Below are 18,842 nucleotides of genomic sequence, written 5' to 3' on the forward strand. Positions count from 1 at the left end.
TCTCACTGGAAATCTGCAACAGTGTATTCTGTGATGAAGTGTAACATTTGAACAAGCTATCCTGCCAAGACGAGCACGAGAAAAAAACCCAAATCCAAACAGCAACAGTGCATTACCTTTGTATGATGTCTTCGAGCTTCTTCCCTTGTTCTTCATCGTGTTCCAGCTGTTTCCGCCGTGCCGCCTCTTCCTCAGCGCCCATTCCCTGGAGAAGCCATCGCTCCCGCATTGCTTTGGACTGCAGAGGACACAAAAACAGTAAAATAAAGGAGATTTGGATGTCAACACAAAACCAGTTATATTAGCTCTCTGTTATGAATTTTAAATGAAGGATATGAAGCTACAACTTTGTCACAGAGGTTACTTTCTGAAACATAATTAAAATCACAGTAGACTGCAAGGTGAAAGGTGAAATGTCACGTCCCAAAAGAGGAACCTATGGTTTTTTTTGGTTCAATTTCCATTGTTTTTGTTTGCAAACTTGAACTTAAACACCATAAAACATGATAGAATTACCTCTAACACCCCTTAACATTTATAGGTGGCTCTATGTAAATAACATTTCAAATCATTTTCGTGTGACATTCCAAATAAATTACTATGGAGCCACTATAAAATTGCAATCTTGAGTGTGAATGTTGGGTGTAAAAACCAAAACTTTAGCTGTTTAAATTGTAAAATGCCACAGATGATGGCAGCTAAATGTTGGGAATATTATGCCTGTGGAAATGCACAAGCCATCCACACAGGAAAAACAAGTCTCAAAATGTTTATAGATATTTTGGGGATAAATAACTATTAGTATCTGTTTTGGCCGCGGTTCATGCAACTGAAATAACAGAGTTAAAATAATGATGGCAGAAAATTCTCATGAGTCCTGAAAAAAAAGCTTTTACATTAAGGTTTACTTAAATGTTAAATCTGTTTACAGCTTTATCTGTTTCCTTTCACCTCTGCAGTGTTTAAATTAATAAGATTTACTATGTTATTTAGGCATTACAGTAAATCTTTGAATGAAGTTGTTTGGTTCATGAAGCATTTAATATACAAAGACCACAGGGTCGCCAGTCTCCTCCCCCACAGAGGTTGGTGGGAATCCTTTATAGAAGTCTCTGAAGCTGTGTTTACGTGACTAACGTCTCCATCTGCCCGTACGGCTTTGTTTGTTACCACAACAGAGTCGAGGGTGAACACTCTGCTTCACCTTAGGCTGTTTACACTTCATTGCTTGACTGTAGATCTGGGAGCTTAAGGTTAAAAGTGTGAGGAGCTGCACAAACACTTAGAAAGCATTTAACCACCTGCTGCCAGAATGCAGCTGCTCACATCAGCACACTGCATGCGTCGCTCATCAGAAACCTGAAATCTATTCTAATTAGTTGTGGTTTTGAAGATATAATCCATGCACATGGTCCTCACCAAAATTTATTCGGAATGTGTATAATGAGATATACAGTATCTTTCAGGAGAAATCTAGTAAATAGTGAACTCTAAGGATTATGTCAAGATGACTTACAGGAAACTTTACACTTTGGATAATTGGGCTATCTTCAGATATTAAGAAGACATTTATCAATTGTGAAAATACTCTGAGATCTAAATTCATGTATGGACTTCACACACAAGATGTGTGTGAAATCTACAGTGTTTGATGGGAAACCCAGTCTTAAAGTGCTGGTTGTGGTTAAACTTTGCTTTGGAATCAGTAAGATATTTACACGCTCCAGGACTCAGATCAACGCCTCCTTTCTAAAGGATTTGAAGCGTGCAGCCTTGAGGTCCTTATCAAACTCTCTGGGCTCCAGTTCCCATTTCCTCTCCCAGGCCCGCTGTGTCTCTGGAGAACTCCCAACAAAGCCTTCTTCATGGTGCCTGGCCGTGTGGCACTCAGGGGTAATGGCCATAAAATGCGACTGTGTTACCAGCTGTTGATTACATCGGGAGTTCACACACATTGAGGCAGTAGGTAAGATTTCTAAAAAAGAGCAGGACAGTAGCTTCAGTCATTAGAGGTCAGAGTGCTTTGGTAGAGCAAATCCAGTTTCCTTTTCCTAAAATTTAAAACTTTATCAAAAAATATTTAAGCTTGAAATGTGTAAAATTCTGATTTAGGCTAAGCATTTCAACATCCTTTGGCATACCGTAGTTTACAAAATGTCCTCACGATCCTGATTTACTATTACGTTATTGCACTATGAGATTGGAAACTGTAGTCAGAACTACATCTATTTGGGAATCCTACACTACCTACTGTATACTTCAGTTTACACATCAGTTATTTTATTCAATAGCATTTTACAAGCCTGTCTCTTTTAAGATCACCAGTAAAAATAATCAATACTTCCTTTTTCTACACCTTCCAAACCTGGCAGAGCAGTGCTTACGTCCAGTGGCTAATCAGGGATCAATAGCTTTATTTCTAAACATACTGAAATATCCATCCATGCATTTTCTGTACACCCTAGTCCCTAGTGGGGTCAGGAGGGGTGCTGGTGCCTATCTCCAGTGAAGGTTTCGGGCGAGAGGTGGGGTACACCCTGGACAGGTCGCCAGTCTGTAGCAGGGCAACACAGAGACAGACAGGACAAACAACCATAGACACACACACTCACACCTAGAGACCAATTAACCTGACAGTAATGTTTTTGGACTGTGGGAGGAAGCCGGAGTACCTGGAGAGAACCCATGTATGCACAGGGAGAACATGCAAACTCCATGCAGAAAGACCCTAGGCTGGGAATCAAATCCAGGACCTTTTTGCTGCAAGGTAACAGTGCTACCAACTGCGCCACTGTGCATACTGAAAGATCATATCATTAAAACATGTAACCACACAGCTTCTCTGAAATGAGAACGAAGTCTGGCCGGAGATTAAACTGAGGATAGCATCATGGTTCAGATGTCACACATTTGTTGTGTATGTGTTGGTGGGGAAGAGTCTCTGTTTGAGTAACTTTTATGAAGGAAGCACAAAAAACAACATCACTGTTTCAATAAGACTTTGAAGTATCATAGAAAATATGTTTTCCAGGACTACTTGTTGGAGAAATATTGCTCTGTAGCAGCATGTTTTCTCTTGATGAACTTCTCGGCCTTTCCCGTCATCCACAAGCAGTAGAATAAAGCCTCTTATTTCAGCAGATTCTGCTCTGCCATCAGAGTTTTTCCACAGTTGTTTATCTTTCGAGTTTGCTCTTTGAACTGTTTTTTTTCTGCTTTGACCTTTGAGAGTTTTCCGTAAGGGTTCTCAAACTTCTGAAAGGTTTTTTTTTTAATTATTTTTATCAACCTAAAGAGACATTTCTCATTTATCTGACAAGAAAAAGTTACCTGACACCGTTTTCTTCAAGAACAGCTCGACTGTTAACAAAATTATTTCTTATAATCTCCATTTATGAAAAAGGTAGACTCGCATGGCTTTAATCAATGTGTCTCTCCTTCCCATAACCCTTAAATGGGTGTTAAATTCTTGGAAAAAGTCTGGTGTGTGGATTCAAACCTGTTCAACAAAGGATTCATTGAGACAAAATTTGTTTTATCACTCTAATTTGTGATTGGATTGTGTTTTTATTGCAAATATTAAAGCTGGCTACTATAGATGTTTTCAGAATAATGAGAAACCACACATATGCTCTTACCCACCCAGTGAGCCTAGAGCTGCAAAGCCTCCAGGATTTTCCAAATAAGTCTTTTTGGAAAAACAAACAACTACATTGCAGCAGGGCAGCACAAGAAAATGAAACCCAGCAGATGTGTGAAACATAACCTAAAATCTTTTCATTATTTACATATGCCTTTTGACTGTTAGTATTTATTCTCTTACTGCCAAATGAGTTTAGTTTGATTCCCTCTGATAAGGCTTACTCTGCTTTTTCAGGTGAATAAGTAAAATAAAGTCGTTTGCCCTTTGTTTAAAGAAAGAAATTTAAAGAACACCACATAGTTAAATCATTAATTGTATTTTTTCTACCATTTGTTCCTCCACTGATGAACTCTTAAATGCCTTTTACTTGTTCACTGAGTCAAAAGCAAAGGCTGGGTTACCAGTTGTGGTTGGCAATAAGTGTTAGATGTTTTATTTATGGGTGTGCTTGGATTTAAAAGGTTTTCTTCAAACAAGAAAACAACCTTTGCTGTTTTATGCCTGCACACAAGCCAAATTGAGTGTTGGGCATTTGGATGGAACTGGTTCAAGTCACTGAAGAAGTTATTTGTCCAGCCAACATGTATAGTTGGGCCCCATACGGGTTTTGCTAGAACTCAGATGGTCAAACACTGTTGAAAACCCAATCTAAGTTGAGCAATGAGTTTATCCACTGAACTTGGGTAACACGTGTGTAACCCACATTGGTTGGTTTACAGGATTAAATGTGAGCAAATAGAGTCAATCCTATGCAGGTTTATGCTGTGAGTCCGAAGTGGTCAAAGATCTGGTAATGGGTATAAGTAATCAAAACTGGTAACAGATGTGGAACCCATCTGGCCAAACCATATGGGTTACACGTGGCCAAAAACTTTAAGCATGTGAAGCCCACATGTAGTTTGTTGGGTTAAAATGTTAAAGGTAAGGGGCAAAAACAGGCTGATTTTGTATGTACTAATACAGTCAGTTGCTATGAGGCCATTATGTGATGTACTGAGCAATTCAATAAACAGTGCATTCTATATTATGACTTAATTAGCTGGTATGGACCTTATTTCATCATCCAAGCTGACTTAATTCTGTGTGGCATGAATTAACTCAGCTTATCAACCACATAGCACATTTTGTAGGTTCTGAGGTTCATGACCAAACCTACCAACCTTAACATGCTGAAGCTGTAGCACCAGTTCGTCAAGCTGACTTCTTTTGTCATCAATTTCAGTTTGTCGTTTCCGCTTCTCCTGAGAGGTAAGAAGAAAAAAAAAAAACAATATGAAAAATTATTTATTTACATAGAATGTTAAATATTTGACAAGGTGAATGTGCTCATATTCAATTGTAGAATTTAAAAATGATTTCCATTTCAGGTTGCATTACTAAACTGGTTCAGGATATTTTGCCCATATTTATTTTAACCTTGAGAGAGAACTGTGAGAAACTGAGACAATAATGAAGTGGGACTGTTCGCATGGAGGAAGCAATACATCGAAATAGCTGGAGGTCAGAGTTTATCTAACTTTGAGAGGGGTTAAGGCGCAGACCAATGCAGGGAAGATGGATTAGACCTTGTTGCCGAATATAAACTTGAAGAAAGAAAATGATCCTTGACTTTGGAAAGAAATGGATGAGGCTGATGTGTGGAGGACAAACTGCCTGCACAGGGAAAAGAAGATGTCTATAAAACACATGGAAACATAAACACAAGTCATTCCAGGACAACCCTTCTTGGGGCATGAGTACATAAGATACTAAGCATGTGAACAGAGCTCTCTCACTTTCTTTCTGTGGGAGTGAAACAAGGATTTCTAGGACATTTCCTGTCGGCTAAATATAACTTTCAGGGAAAGCCCCCAAATGTGAATAAACGTTAGAGCATGGCTAAAACAAAGTAGAGTCATAGTGAATTTAGAAGAAAGAGTAGAATTGACTTTGGCGATGGAAAATAGAGGAAAAAATGGCATGAAAAACCCATATTAATTTGGAAAAAATAAAAACGACAGCAAATTTGGGGCGCGACTACACCATGATAGACATCTTCTTTTCTACTTTCTTAGCCATTAACAATTCTTGTAGATCTAGCTTGAACCTCGTCTCAGCTTAGTGTCACCCTGAAAACCTTAAGGCATTTAGCAAACACCCTTTTTATCATCTTATTATATCTATGTTTTATTCTTTTTGTTGTTATGCCGGAAACATTATGTATCAGAATATATTAAAGAACTTCAAACTGATTTGATCTGGTCTTATTCTTATATCTACAAAAGATAATTTCAAAATTACATATTAAATGTGGAACAAGAATACCAATGATTTAAAAAAAAATATATAAAGCATTTAAAATTGGTCCAGTTGTGTAAAGAGTGAAATCTTAGCAGCAGGTAACAGCATTGTAACAGCTTGAGGAAGTCAGTGATGGTTGTGAGATTAGTGTGCTTGTTTTGTTCCACAGAATTAGCAAACAGGCCTCAGGAGGACCGCGTCTGAGCTACAGCGACCATTTTCCACACGTCTCCTTCGTTCTGTTCAGATAGAACACAAAAACACAGCTATTCTACAAACATGGCGAAAAACTCAGCAGACACAGTTTGAGAGCTTAGTGCAAGCTGGAAAAATATCTGCAGCAAGACAGAGGTAATTTTGTCTTTCTGTCTCTTTTGCTCAAACACACGCACACACCACAAGCGCCTACAAAGCACCAGTTCCCATGGTTAGTAAAGTACAGTCATAGCCTCAGCGGTATGGCTGACAGATGTCAGGGGACTGTTGAGAACATGTGGTTGAGGATTGAGCTAAACATACAAATGCAGACACACACGCACATTTCCTTTAGATTTTTCCTATCCTCCTAATAGTCCAAAATCTTTGGATACCAAATTACTATCACATGCTAAAAATGAGCACCAGCTGGATCTAAAGCTCACTAAATCGGCAAAGTAACAATGAGCTATTATAATAGCAAGTTAAGAGCTAAGGGACCTATTAAAAACCAGGGAAAATTAGAATTAGCCATCTTGTAGTCAAACAGCTGACTAGCATACAACAACGCTGCTCTGCGTTGAACAAAAAGATTTAAAAGACAAAAAAACTAATAAAGTCACAAGAAAAATTTAATGAATGAAAGTAAGAAGAGTTGCAGCTTCTTCTGGACAAACTGGACAAATGGGCTACTTCCACCCACACACTCTTGTAATGTGGAGTAGAACTGCATAATGAAGCTTGCTTTGTTGATATGAATGGGTGATAACAGCCTGTAGGCAGAATGGACTTCTTCTGGCCTATAACTTAGAAAAATGAGCACAACTTAAATTTAAATGACACCTGGATTTTAAAAAGGATAAATTATTGACCATCAATCGGAAAAAATATATGAGGGATTGCTGCAGTACTGTTGTAGCTGGGAACTTTCACTTCTCTTTGTGTTCAAAGAAGTATCATTGTCTTGAATCATAAACAGATTAATTATCAGGCAGATTAAAAGGTGTTCCTAAAGTCAAATTGAAGAAGCAGGAAAAAGACCCTCAATACTGATCTGTTCACTGTTTACTCCTGCCAAACAAAGACATCCTCCTCTTCCGAAAAATATGTTGACATTCTCAGTGACACGCTCACGACTTCCCACATTCTGACTCACAGTGTTTGGCCCCACTTGGCCTACTGCTGCTGCTGCATGGGCCCTTGTACAGAAGTCACCACTTTTCCCACAAGTGTTGACACAATGTGAAAGAATGGTGGACACGCTCAAACAGAAGGTTGTGATGTATTGTTTAAGTGTTTAATCTCTAATTCTAACGCCTGTTTTGTAACACTATTTCTCAAAAACCTTTCACCAGCTTTAGCACATTTTTTTAGCATCATGTTAGGAAAGACAGAAAAAGTATTGAGACGAGATGAGGTCAAAACCTTCCTTGTAGACTTTTCTGTAAATTTAAATATAGTTGAGTGAAGACATGTTGGCCTGAGTTTGAATGACACCTGTAGTAGAACTGTGAAAGGTCTTGGTTCCTAAAAGTTCCCCAAAATAAAGAACAACAACAACAAAAATATGTAACCAAAGTTATATATGCACAAGGAACAGGCTTTTTGTGCACATAATGACACTGATTGGGTGTGTGTGTGTGTGTGCGTGCGTGTTTAAGCAATCTTCATGACACTGTTAAATTTTTCTATTGTGTTTTCAAATCTTTCTATACCAATCTTTCTTAACAAAAATAATCAACCAAGGCAATTAAACCAAACTGAACCAACGAAACAACTCAAGTTAACAAACCCAGCCAAACAACATTACAGATACATTTAGAAAGAATCATGTCTAACACACTTTAAAAACTCTACATGAATTGAACAAAGAAAAAAAAAACCAAAAAATGAACCCAAAATACAAAGAAAACCAGATGATTCAGTTGCAGAAAAAAGGCTGTAACAAAGAAAGGTTTCTGCTGGTGAACCATCTTGGACCGATTAAAATGGTGCTCCAAATAAGAATGCTGCTAAACTTAGAAGTTCAATTTCACACATGCCAAGTTTTAACTGAGAAAGATCCACATTTTATTCTTTTAATAGCATCTTTTGTTTTAAATTATTGAAGCTTTTTATTTCCATTCTGGAAAATGTGTGTGTGTTTCATTCACTTGCCTTTCGATTTCAGCAGTTTTAGAAAGATTATTTAAAAACCTTGGAATTGTGCTTTCTTTTAGCCATGGTTGTTAAATAAGAAATGTTTTCATTTCTGGGGTCTGGAATCTCAGGTTAAAAAGTTATATTTGAACAAGGAACTGGCTTTCTGTGCACATAATGTCTCAGGTGATATGTGTGTGTGTGCGTGGGTGTGTGTGTGTGTGTGTGTGTGTCTTTTTTAATATAATTTTCATGACACTTAAATTTTTCTATTGTCTTTTCAAACCTTTCAATTAAAACACAAATCTTTACCAAGTCAAAGATTAGTGTTTAGTGTTAACATATATTATGCATAAATTTCCTTTGATGCTACTCTAACAGTTCACTGTAAGTCAAATGAGAGAAAATGGCCTTTCCTAACATTTGTGGTGATAGTAGTCAAGTTCCCATAAAAAACTTCTTTGGTGAAAAAAGAAAACAAAAATCTTAAATATTTTCAAGTGTGTTTTGTGAATTTGTAATTGAACTTGAGTAGAAAATTCTCAAGAGGAGGAATCTTTGGAGAATTAGCAAGTCATCATTCTTGAAAATGGCTGTTTTAAACCTCAGTGAATAAGCTGTCCTCACTTTCAAATTATCTGCCAAATACAATGTGACAGTGATGTTGCAATTCACACAAGTGGATAGTTAAGCAAATGTTTCTTAGGCTTACTGTGCTAGAGAAAGCTACACGTTTTCTAGAGAATGAAAACGTGAATCCTGAAAGCGTAAATAATGTCAAACAATGCCAATTTCCAGAACATAAAAAGGACAATACAGATACAAACAGTCCTGTATACTAAGATGCTATCAATAAGCAAAATGTTGGACTTTCAGACTCTGGGTATTGGTTATACGGCAAATAATTTTTGTTTGTTTTTTTAAAGAACGCTTTATATATATGTATATATGTGTAAAAAGAGCTGAGAACACATACCTTATTCTTGCTCCTACTCTTTTCTCTGTCCCTTGGTAATTAATCCAAGTTCCGTTTAAATTATTGCACAGAGAAATGGAGCAGAAGCTGATAAATCATCAGTTTTTGCATGTGACTTTTACATAAACATTCTGTAACAATACTGTATATCCACATGCATTAGGCAAACATCAGCATTTTTTATGCTTCATCAGGAAGAAGGGGATTATGTTATGAAGAAGGGGATTGTTTTTAATGTAATCCATCAGAACAGGTCAACAGGACAAAACAGGATTTTTCTGTTGTATTTGTTTTTGTGACATTTTAAGCTTAAAATAAGTTAGTGTGAATCTTTAGATTTGTTCCCCTTTAAACTCCAAGTGAACAGTTTTGTTAATTTTTTCTTGAAACTTGATCATGCCTCAATTGTGCAATACTAATGCATAACATTTTTATTTATTTCTTAACATAATACTTACTTCATGTCAAAGGTAATAATGTGCCTCGTTCACACTGAATTCCACACATTGATCCTTACACACTCACACACACAAATACTGTTCAAATCAGGAGAGCTTCAAAAGTGACACACACATTTCAGGACCAGATGCCAACAAAATGTTTAAATTCCACAGGTTTAAACTTGCATAACAAGTGTTTCTTTCAGTAAAGAAGGTGTAACATGTTATAAGAAGTTATAGAAATGCTTCTTTAGATTATTTTTCAAATAAATTATAATTTGTACCTGACGTTTTTTTGGGTTTGAAATAGGAGTAGACAGGAATGAAAAGGAATGTACACTGCAGGTATACAATACAGTTGTGAATGTGGCAGGTTACACATTGAAGGTAGTCTAGACGAATGAAAAGGTGCAGCAGTTAACATCTTATCTGCAGTAAATAATTATCCTAGCATCTTCATTAAGTGTAAATGGAGATAAGTTGTTAGCACAGTCTTGGGGTAAAAGTCATTCTTACGTCGACTCAGACCACATCAGATTTCTTCTTTCTTAGAGCAAATCTGATTTCAGAAACAGCAGAGTGGTTTATATGAACACTATTTTATGATGCGTTGAACTATTTTATGCAACATAGTTACATTCAGACAGATATCTAAATGTAAGATGTTATCAGGCTTTTATCGTTTCAACAGAACCTCCCCTAAAAATCAGACTCCAATTTCAAAGTCAAAGTATGGTTCTGAAGTTGTTCTTGAATAACAAAAAACTCCAGGCAACATGTTATCAATCTGAAACCATGCATAAAATGTATTTATGTAAGTATTATTTTGTGTGGTTTTGCACTCTTTATTTGAAATGAGCACAAAAAAAAAAAAGTTAATGAAGGGAGATGAAAGTAAAATAAATGTTCTCAGAACACACATTAAAGCAAATATTGTTTCACAGTGTTTATGAGGTGGGAAACGGAATGCTAAGCTACATAAACTCATCTTTATGAGCTGGTGAAAATGTTTTTGTCCTTACAACCACTGGAGCTCAGAAAGAACATGTTTTGATCTTGCACATCCAGGATTAGATCAGACCGATTACTAATCAAAGTTCTGCTGATGCTGAAGTTGTGAAGAGGGCAGGGCAGCAGATCAGATTGGTTACATTCTGTACATGCCAACACACCCAGCAGAGAAATCTAACTGGGAATATCATCTTCCATTCTGTGGACAGCCATACCTGAGAGCTTAGAGAACACCAACTGAAATGGACGCGAGCTTCACGTGTTACTGGTGTGACCACACACTTAGTGGATCTTTGCATTTTACAATTATATCACCGCTACTATATCTCAATTCATAAATCTGTTCAATTAAAAAAAAAAAAACCCAAACAAACTTAAATTTTTCCATGTTGCAAGAAAAATGTGTTTTCATGCTCTACCGTAAATGTTTCACCACTCTTGATGTAAGTATTTGCTGCAAATGCAAATACTTCCTTTCTCACAAAATTTTTACTTGTTACATTTGAATAACAGCATGCTAATTTGGTACCTCCTCACCTAACAGTCGTATCAATAAATGCCAAGTCAGCACACTGCTGAAAGGTATCGCATGCTGATGTTACACGATTACAGCAGCAGGTGGTCATTATGTGCAAGAAGTCCAGCAAGGGAGAAAATAAACTGTGTGCTCCTTGGAATTCATATACAAACATAAAAAAAAAACATATGGCTCTAATGAATGTGGCTACGGTGTTTTGATGAGAACTTGCTACTTTTCAAGCTTTTTAGTTGCAGTTCTGTCAATATTCTGCTTGCATTGCGCAGCGTCTTAAAAAAAAGTTACCTCACCCCTTTGACTTTCCCACATAATTTCACATCATAACCACAAACATCAACACACTCAATTGTTATTCTGAGAAAACGATGTTCTTACAGTCTTTCGTGGCATCCATTTTATTTACTTTGGTACCCGTAATAAAACCCCACACAACTCCCCTGCAGAAGTTGCCTAAATTGTAAATATAGTCCAGCTTTGGATGGGACCAAACTTTATCCCGTACATGGAAATTGCTATGTGGCAGGAAAAAAACCCCTACACAGCACACAGAAAGGCATCATTGTGCTGCAGAACTACTTTTTTCTGAACAAGGACGGAGAATCTGGTCAGAGCTGATAGGGAAAATGGAGGGAGGTAAATGCAAGAAAATTCCTGTGAGGTGTTGCAAAAGATTTAAGATTGGGTAAGGGTTTACTTTGTACCATGACAGAAACACTGAAAAGCTACAATTTAACGTACTTTCAAGACTTAAAGTCGACTGAGAATTGAAAATTACAGTTTCTAGATTCTTTATAACTTAACTCAGGGGTCTGAATGCTAACCATGTTTTTCAGATCTTTATTAGAAAACATTTCTAAAAATGAATTCATGTAACCCTTTCTCTTTGCAATCATATGCATCTTTCTGCTGATCCGTCATGTGGAATCATATGCAGTCAAATACATTGACATTTGTGGTTGCATCAGGAAAACACATGAAAAAGTTCAAGAAGTTTAAATACTTTTGTAAGGCGCTGCATATTATTCAAACAAGAATACAATTGAAATACATTTCCAAAGTGTGACAAGTTATAAAGAAATCCATTCTAGCCTCTTGTGTCTCGCGTCTCTGCAAAACTCCCATTCAAACTCAGATACACACACACAGAAGTATGCCACTAATAACATACAAACACACTCACAAACCCAAAAGACCAGTAGGTCCAGGACAGCTGCTGCTAATTTTAGAGGGCTTGTAACGCCTGCTGTGCCCGAGACCCTTTGCTCCCCAATACGACACGCCCCTTCTTCCTTTTTCTAAATGACTTTGCCCCAAGCACAATCCCCCTCCTCTATAAAATAAAGTCAATAAACTCGGTTTCCTTTAGCGCCCTGGAATCCTGTTTGCTCAGTCGGTAATAGTCTGCATCTACTCTGCCAAATATTCACAACCTATGACACAATTTTGGGGAAGCTGTTTAGACAGATCTGATTTTGTAAGACAAACCTCAGAAATACAAGAACCTGAATTTGCTCTATAGTGTCTCTACTGGTTCTAAACAGCCAATAATTAACGATAAATGAATAAAGAAGGTAGAAATAATATTTTGATGTATCAGACAGAAACGTGGGAATGTCTTTTTTTAATTTTTGTTTGTTTCATCATGGGACTGTATCGTGGAAAGCATGTTGATAAAATATTCTACACCTTTTCTTGGGAAAAATACTATTATAAGGCACTCTTAATTTTCTGAGACAGAACTAAAGGCTCAACAAAAACACAACCTTTGATGTATGGACATTTAGAGTACTGTGCTGCAAACTGTGTGCTGGCACGATGAACATGGGTCCCCATCCAGTATTTTTAGTCCCAGTTGTCTTAAGTATTATACCATTACTAAATTATTTTTATCACATTTTCACCAGAGTGGCTAATAATTTCCTTCAACATACAGTATGTTACATATTACAGTTTTGGAACATTTAATTTGACTTTACAGTTGAGTTTGGGCCTTTCTGAGAAACTGTTATGTTATGTCCTTTGTACAACAAGGGAGTGTGGTTAATTATTCCATTTATTTATTTTTTTACAGAAGCACAGTTAAACACAGCTTATTGAAAAATTATTTTATGAAGTCAAGAGACTCGATGAGAACTAAAAATGTGGTAATGTATGATTTTACCAAGGAGGCCAAAATTGTAAGGGTAAAAAAACAAAACATTTGTTTTGTGGGCCACAAAATAATTATGGGGAAAAAAATAGAAAATAAAACAGGAAGAAAATATCCCTGTGGTACTGTTTTTCATTTTAGCTGCTCAATAACTTGCTCGTAATTTTTGAAGTAAATATTCTCATTATTGATAATTACCTCATATCACTTCCCTTTGAAAAGACAATGAAATGTTATTTTTCATTTTGGGTTGGATTGCTTTCCTTATTGGCATAAAAAAAAGTTAAAATCTTTCCTTAGCAACAAGAACAGGGCATGGGTCAATGCTGGCTGTATTTAGTTAAGTTTAATCTTTGATTATTGATTCTTTTCCCTAAAAAAAAAAATGATAATATATAATAGAAACATTATTATTAAAAGAGAAATACTTTGTGGTGTGCCTAATTATTTTTTAAGATTGAATTTCTGAAATTGTCTGACAAATTAATTGGAGGATATTTTGCCAGCAGTTACTGTGATGTAAATGACAGATAAAAGGAGTCCCATGCTTATCATTTCATTACAATTTCATTAAAATGATCTTTTTCATAAGTTAAAAAGATATAGTTTGAGGTGTTCCCAATCAAACCTACGCTTGATGTAATTTGAACTCCATCAGAATATTCACCAATAACGTGGACAGAAATTGGTAATTTATTAGTGTCAGATGATATCTGTGAAACCACTGGCAAGGTTCTGGTGCAGTCGGTGCCTGTATGAGGAAACAGCACAAACTGAAACATCAAATGCATGTGAGCAGCCCAGCCCCCCCACACACTTATCGAAGGCCATTACCCTGACCCTCCACTGCATGCTGCCATCACAAATCTCAGTGCATGTTGTAGTCTAGCAGCAGCGCCAGCAGCAGCTCACTCTCACCCTGCCCTAATCACCACCACCTCACTAAATATATACTGTACAAGGATTTCTTCATTTTCTAAAAACCTGCAGAGATCTCTTCATCACTTATATTTAAATAAACCTAATATGTGGTTTGTAGGGGGTTTCTGAGCAAAAGTCTATTAGTCTTGCATGTAAGAGTCCTGAGGCATCAACATAGACATAGCACACTTTGAAGTGCAGAGAGATTATGATTTTAAAGATGATGCAAAAAAAAAAAGTGGCATGTTTGTGCTAAATATCATAGTGTATGTGGGTTATATCATTTTTGCCTTGTTTTGTACTTGGTGTCAGACAATTTGGGGCCTTTTGCACACTGTGTGTGTGTTGTAGGGGGCCAACTGAGAGTCCAGAGTGCTGAGGTCATCTATACAAACATAACAACACAACAGAGGAGTCAGTGACTGAGTGCATGCAGAAACACAGACTCTTGTATGTACTGTATGTTGTCATATTGCTTGTGGCTGGAAGGCTATTTGGGTAATGGTTAATTAGAGCGAAGAGTCGCTCACCATTCACTGGCTGATGCTGAAACCACATGCAAGGTTTTTGGTGAACGAGCACCTATTTGCAGATGCGCTTAAAGTATTTTGGCCAACCCTGACCAGAAAGCACTCCAAATCGCTTTCAAAATTACATAGTAATAACAAACTAATTGTGGGTCTGAATTTAACAAGATGACATCAATGCTGTTTTTTAATCTGACCAATTAGTGTTCACAGAAACTTGCTCAAAAGCAGCTATGTTCATAAACACAGCGAGAATTTTGACTGTTTGGCTGACACATAACATTAATTTTGATTTCTTCTCTCAAAAGAAAGAAACAATTTACGCTTTTCTCTGAACAAAGAGGGAAAAGAAATTACAGCTCATTGCCTGGTTAAGTTGCTTCAGCATCTAACCAGACCTGAACCACAGTGAAAGAATGAATGGTCTACAGTTATAAATAAAAACACAATAACTGTTTTTAGATGAATTATGCCGGTGGTCATGCCTAATGAATTTTGCCAGGACCGACCATGAACGTAATCAACCTCAACTTACCACGCTTCCCCAGAAAATGTATCTTTTTCTAGTCTCTATATGAAAAAAAAAACTTCTGCATAACAGAATAGGAAGTGCTTTTAATGTTGATATTTTCAGGGAAGTGTTTAATGTTGCATCAAGCTTAGCAGCGAGCAAATGTCGGAGGTAGGTTATGTTCACAGTGGACCCTGGCCTGTTCCTAGTTCAGAATTTAGACTTCCCTGTGGAATGTGACTCCAAATTATTTTTCAGAAAACCTGCCTAGTCATGCATTTTTTGGTTCCCAACCTCAAACCCACACGAATATCACGCCGTAATTTAATGCAGCGTTCATTTAGAGATACATTTACTTGGTCATTATTATGAAGCTGCAGCCAGCATGAACAGACTGTTATGGGCCATCAGCAGCCCATAATCCACCAGCTGAAGCATTTTTCTCACAGTAAAACATGAACACAGATTAAAAAATAAAAAATGTTCAAAATATTCTCATTGATGCTTCTCTTGTTAGAGTAGAGCAGATAGAACAGAAATCTCAATTTACTATAGTTTTAAAAATAAGTAATTTATATACAAATATAATGATTCAATTTTTAAAACAATTGTAAAGCAGACTTTATCTGTTTAATTATGCCTGAATTTTAGAGCCATGAGGACCATGATATATGAATGATGCAGGCCGATCATTGCAGCAAGTGAACATTATAATGACTTCTGTCTGATAACTATTATTAATGTCAATACTTTAGCATCCAGCATGATAGAAAGTGGTAGAAAGTTCAATCTCAGAATTATTGTCACATGCCAGTTTATGTTGTACTGCTGTCATGTTTGAAAAGGGTTCACAAACATTTGAGTATTCTTTTAAAGCTTCCTACTTGGCTCAAGTTCTTCTGAAGTATTAATGAGGACAGAAATTGATGGTGATGACAAGGAAATCTCAGGGGAGTGATCAAATATTGATGAAATCCTTAGTCACAGACAGGAGCTGCTTATGTACATTGTGCATCTATTCCAAGGGTTTTATCGTAGCTGGTCATGAGGTAGTGATCAGGAACAAGGTTTTAGGAGAATACAGATTCAAAACTGCTGGTTTTCCTTCATAACGCTTCTATGTTTGGATTCAGTGAGATCCAGAGAAAGTGTCAGATTAGCCAGTGGTTTTTCACATTGCTAGGAGCACAGAATAACACTTTAGAAACACATGGGTCTTTCAGAAACCAAGGGAGTGACACATCTACTGATTATTCAGTAATTATATTCACATGTCTGTAGTTAGGATCAGGGCTTTGCAATGGGCACTAAATAATTTTTTCTTCCCTTAAATGACTGATTTGAGGATGTGTTTAGGGTTACCTCACATCTGGAAGACCAATTTCCACCAAAGCGTTTGAAATGTTGCTCCAGTATTTCCACACAATATTCTCTCCTCATGATACCATCTATTTTGGGAAGTATGCCAGCCTCTCCTGCAGCAAAACAAGCCTACAACATGATGCTGCCACTTCACAGATGGGATGGAGTTCTCAGCCTCACAAGCTTCCTGCTTTTTTTCTCCAAACGCGCCGTTGGCTTCTTCCTGTCTGAGAGGCCTTTCAGTCCATGTGCATGACTCACTCTTCGTTTTTGTTTTAGGTATGATATGCCCATCTTCAATCAAAACAGAAGCGGTAAAATATTTCTTATTTTGCAGTTTTGTTCACGTTATAAAAGTTTGTTTTGCATATGCGAGTCAGTGTCTAGATACAGTGATACTTTTTTGCAAGGTTATCACGAGAATCTCCTGCTGTCCCCTGCCTAATGAACAACATGAACCGTCTTCAAATTATATTATATAATTCTTTTCCTTGCAGCTCCACTGACAAAGACCCAACAAACTCTCTGTAAGGACAAAACAAGCGTGTTTTCCTTTCTTCAAACTGTGAGAACTTTCCACTCTGTTCCTCTTCAGGTCTTATGTGGAGGCTGGTATGGCTGCCATCTTTCAACGTGGCCAAAATAGTTTCTCCTTCTGTAGCTCCAACAATTCTCCCCCCCTCCCATACATCCACAGAAACATGCACACACGCTTCTCTGTTTACGTGTGTGTGTGGGCGTGCGAGGGTGTGTGTGTGTGTGTGTTACGCTGTGGTTTCTAACCGGTGCCAAATTTAGTCGTGAGCAGTGAACTCTGGTGCAACTGTTGCTTCCGAGTTGTATTAGCACAAAGCCAAACATTAGCACTTATTTCAACGTTACACATGACGGTAAGTATCCATATGTATTACTGAGAGACCACCTCAATGTAACTGAAAACTTCAAGCATTTGGCCAAACCAAAAACTGAAAAGTTGATTTTTCCACCAATGTCTCCATTACTTAATTCTCCTTCTATTAAATAAGACATAGAAAAAACAAAACGGACACAAATATCAAGACAAATGGGGCAGGATTATGAGACAGAAGGCTGGTGAGGGAGTAAAGAACATTACAACTGGTGCAACAAGAACGGACTTTGTTCAACGTGAGGAAAACGTGTAGGAGACCCTGACGTCATCCTGAAAGGTTTCCAGCTTGCATTACTTTGAGTTTTTGGTTCAGGATCTGTCCCGAGTGTAAGACAGCAGCACAGTTTTACAAATAAATATGACTCCATCTTTCACAACAGATTAAGATCTGGGCAAATATAGGTGGAAATTACAAAGATACACAACAGACAAAAGTTGCAAGTTAGCTCTGTAGCCAGGATTTCAGTAAAGTATCAAATTAAACAGTCTCACACTCAGTGGCCAGTAGTGCACATTCATACAGAAATCTCCTGAGTCTGCTATTCACTTTTTAGGTTAACATTTGAACTTTTGCACAAATAAACAAGCAAAAAACAAAATGAAAATGTTTTTTCGGTTATTTTCCAAGACAGATAATACATAGAACTAGTGACAGACGTGCAGAAGCTGAAAGGACCGCATGAACTCTGAGGTGAGACACTGAAAGAACCTGGATGCAATGTCCAACCACCCCGGAGTCCCTTCGGTTTTCACAGATAGACGGTAAAACAAACAGACCGGAGGTCATCGTAAGAGAGCAAAAATGAGCAGAATGACGTGAAAAGTGAGAGTTACAAAGACTCACCGCCAGGGCCTGCAGCCTCTCTTTGTGGAGCTGAGCCTCCTCACACGACATCCTGAAGGGGAAGCAGGGGAGAGGGAGGTAAAAGAAGAACAAGAGGTGAGATTCTCAAAGAGTCCCTCAACTCGGGAGATCAGAAACGGTGAAGGGAGGGAAGTAGAGGAGTGAGGAAGAAGAGGTAGAGCAGGAGGAGGAGGAAGAGGAGTATCCAGATGATTTCCTTCCTCAGTTATAATCCAAGCAGAATGAAAGACCTCTCACTCGGTGGCCATGTGCCTCACACTCAGCCCACTGCTCACATTCTCTCTGTGTCTTTCTGTCACCCACTCTTTCTTCTGCTCCGTTCGTCTCTCCTCCCATTTGTCCCCTCTTTTTCCTCCACCCTCTCCCCCCCCCCTT

At 37.6% G+C, this 18,842-nt stretch overlaps 1 protein-coding gene across 3 annotated transcripts in view; it reads right to left on the reverse strand.

Moving 5' to 3' along the window:
- Nucleotides 1-18,842, reverse strand: part of LOC102222530 (A-kinase anchor protein 2) — a 78,463-nt gene that overhangs the window by 51,484 nt on the left and 8,137 nt on the right. For all 3 annotated transcript variants that reach the window (XM_023338461.1, XM_023338460.1, XM_023338463.1), the window contains exons 2-4: nucleotides 18,447-18,498; nucleotides 4,804-4,884; nucleotides 117-238 (exon numbers count right to left, since the gene is read on the reverse strand). In XM_023338461.1, the coding sequence (XP_023194229.1) occupies nucleotides 117-238; nucleotides 4,804-4,884; nucleotides 18,447-18,498 (255 nt within the window). The remainder of the gene's footprint in view (nucleotides 1-116; nucleotides 239-4,803; nucleotides 4,885-18,446; nucleotides 18,499-18,842) is intronic.

Source organism: Xiphophorus maculatus, chromosome 8, assembly GCF_002775205.1.
Source record: "Xiphophorus maculatus strain JP 163 A chromosome 8, X_maculatus-5.0-male, whole genome shotgun sequence".
NCBI classification, from domain to species: Eukaryota; Metazoa; Chordata; class Actinopteri; order Cyprinodontiformes; family Poeciliidae; genus Xiphophorus; species Xiphophorus maculatus.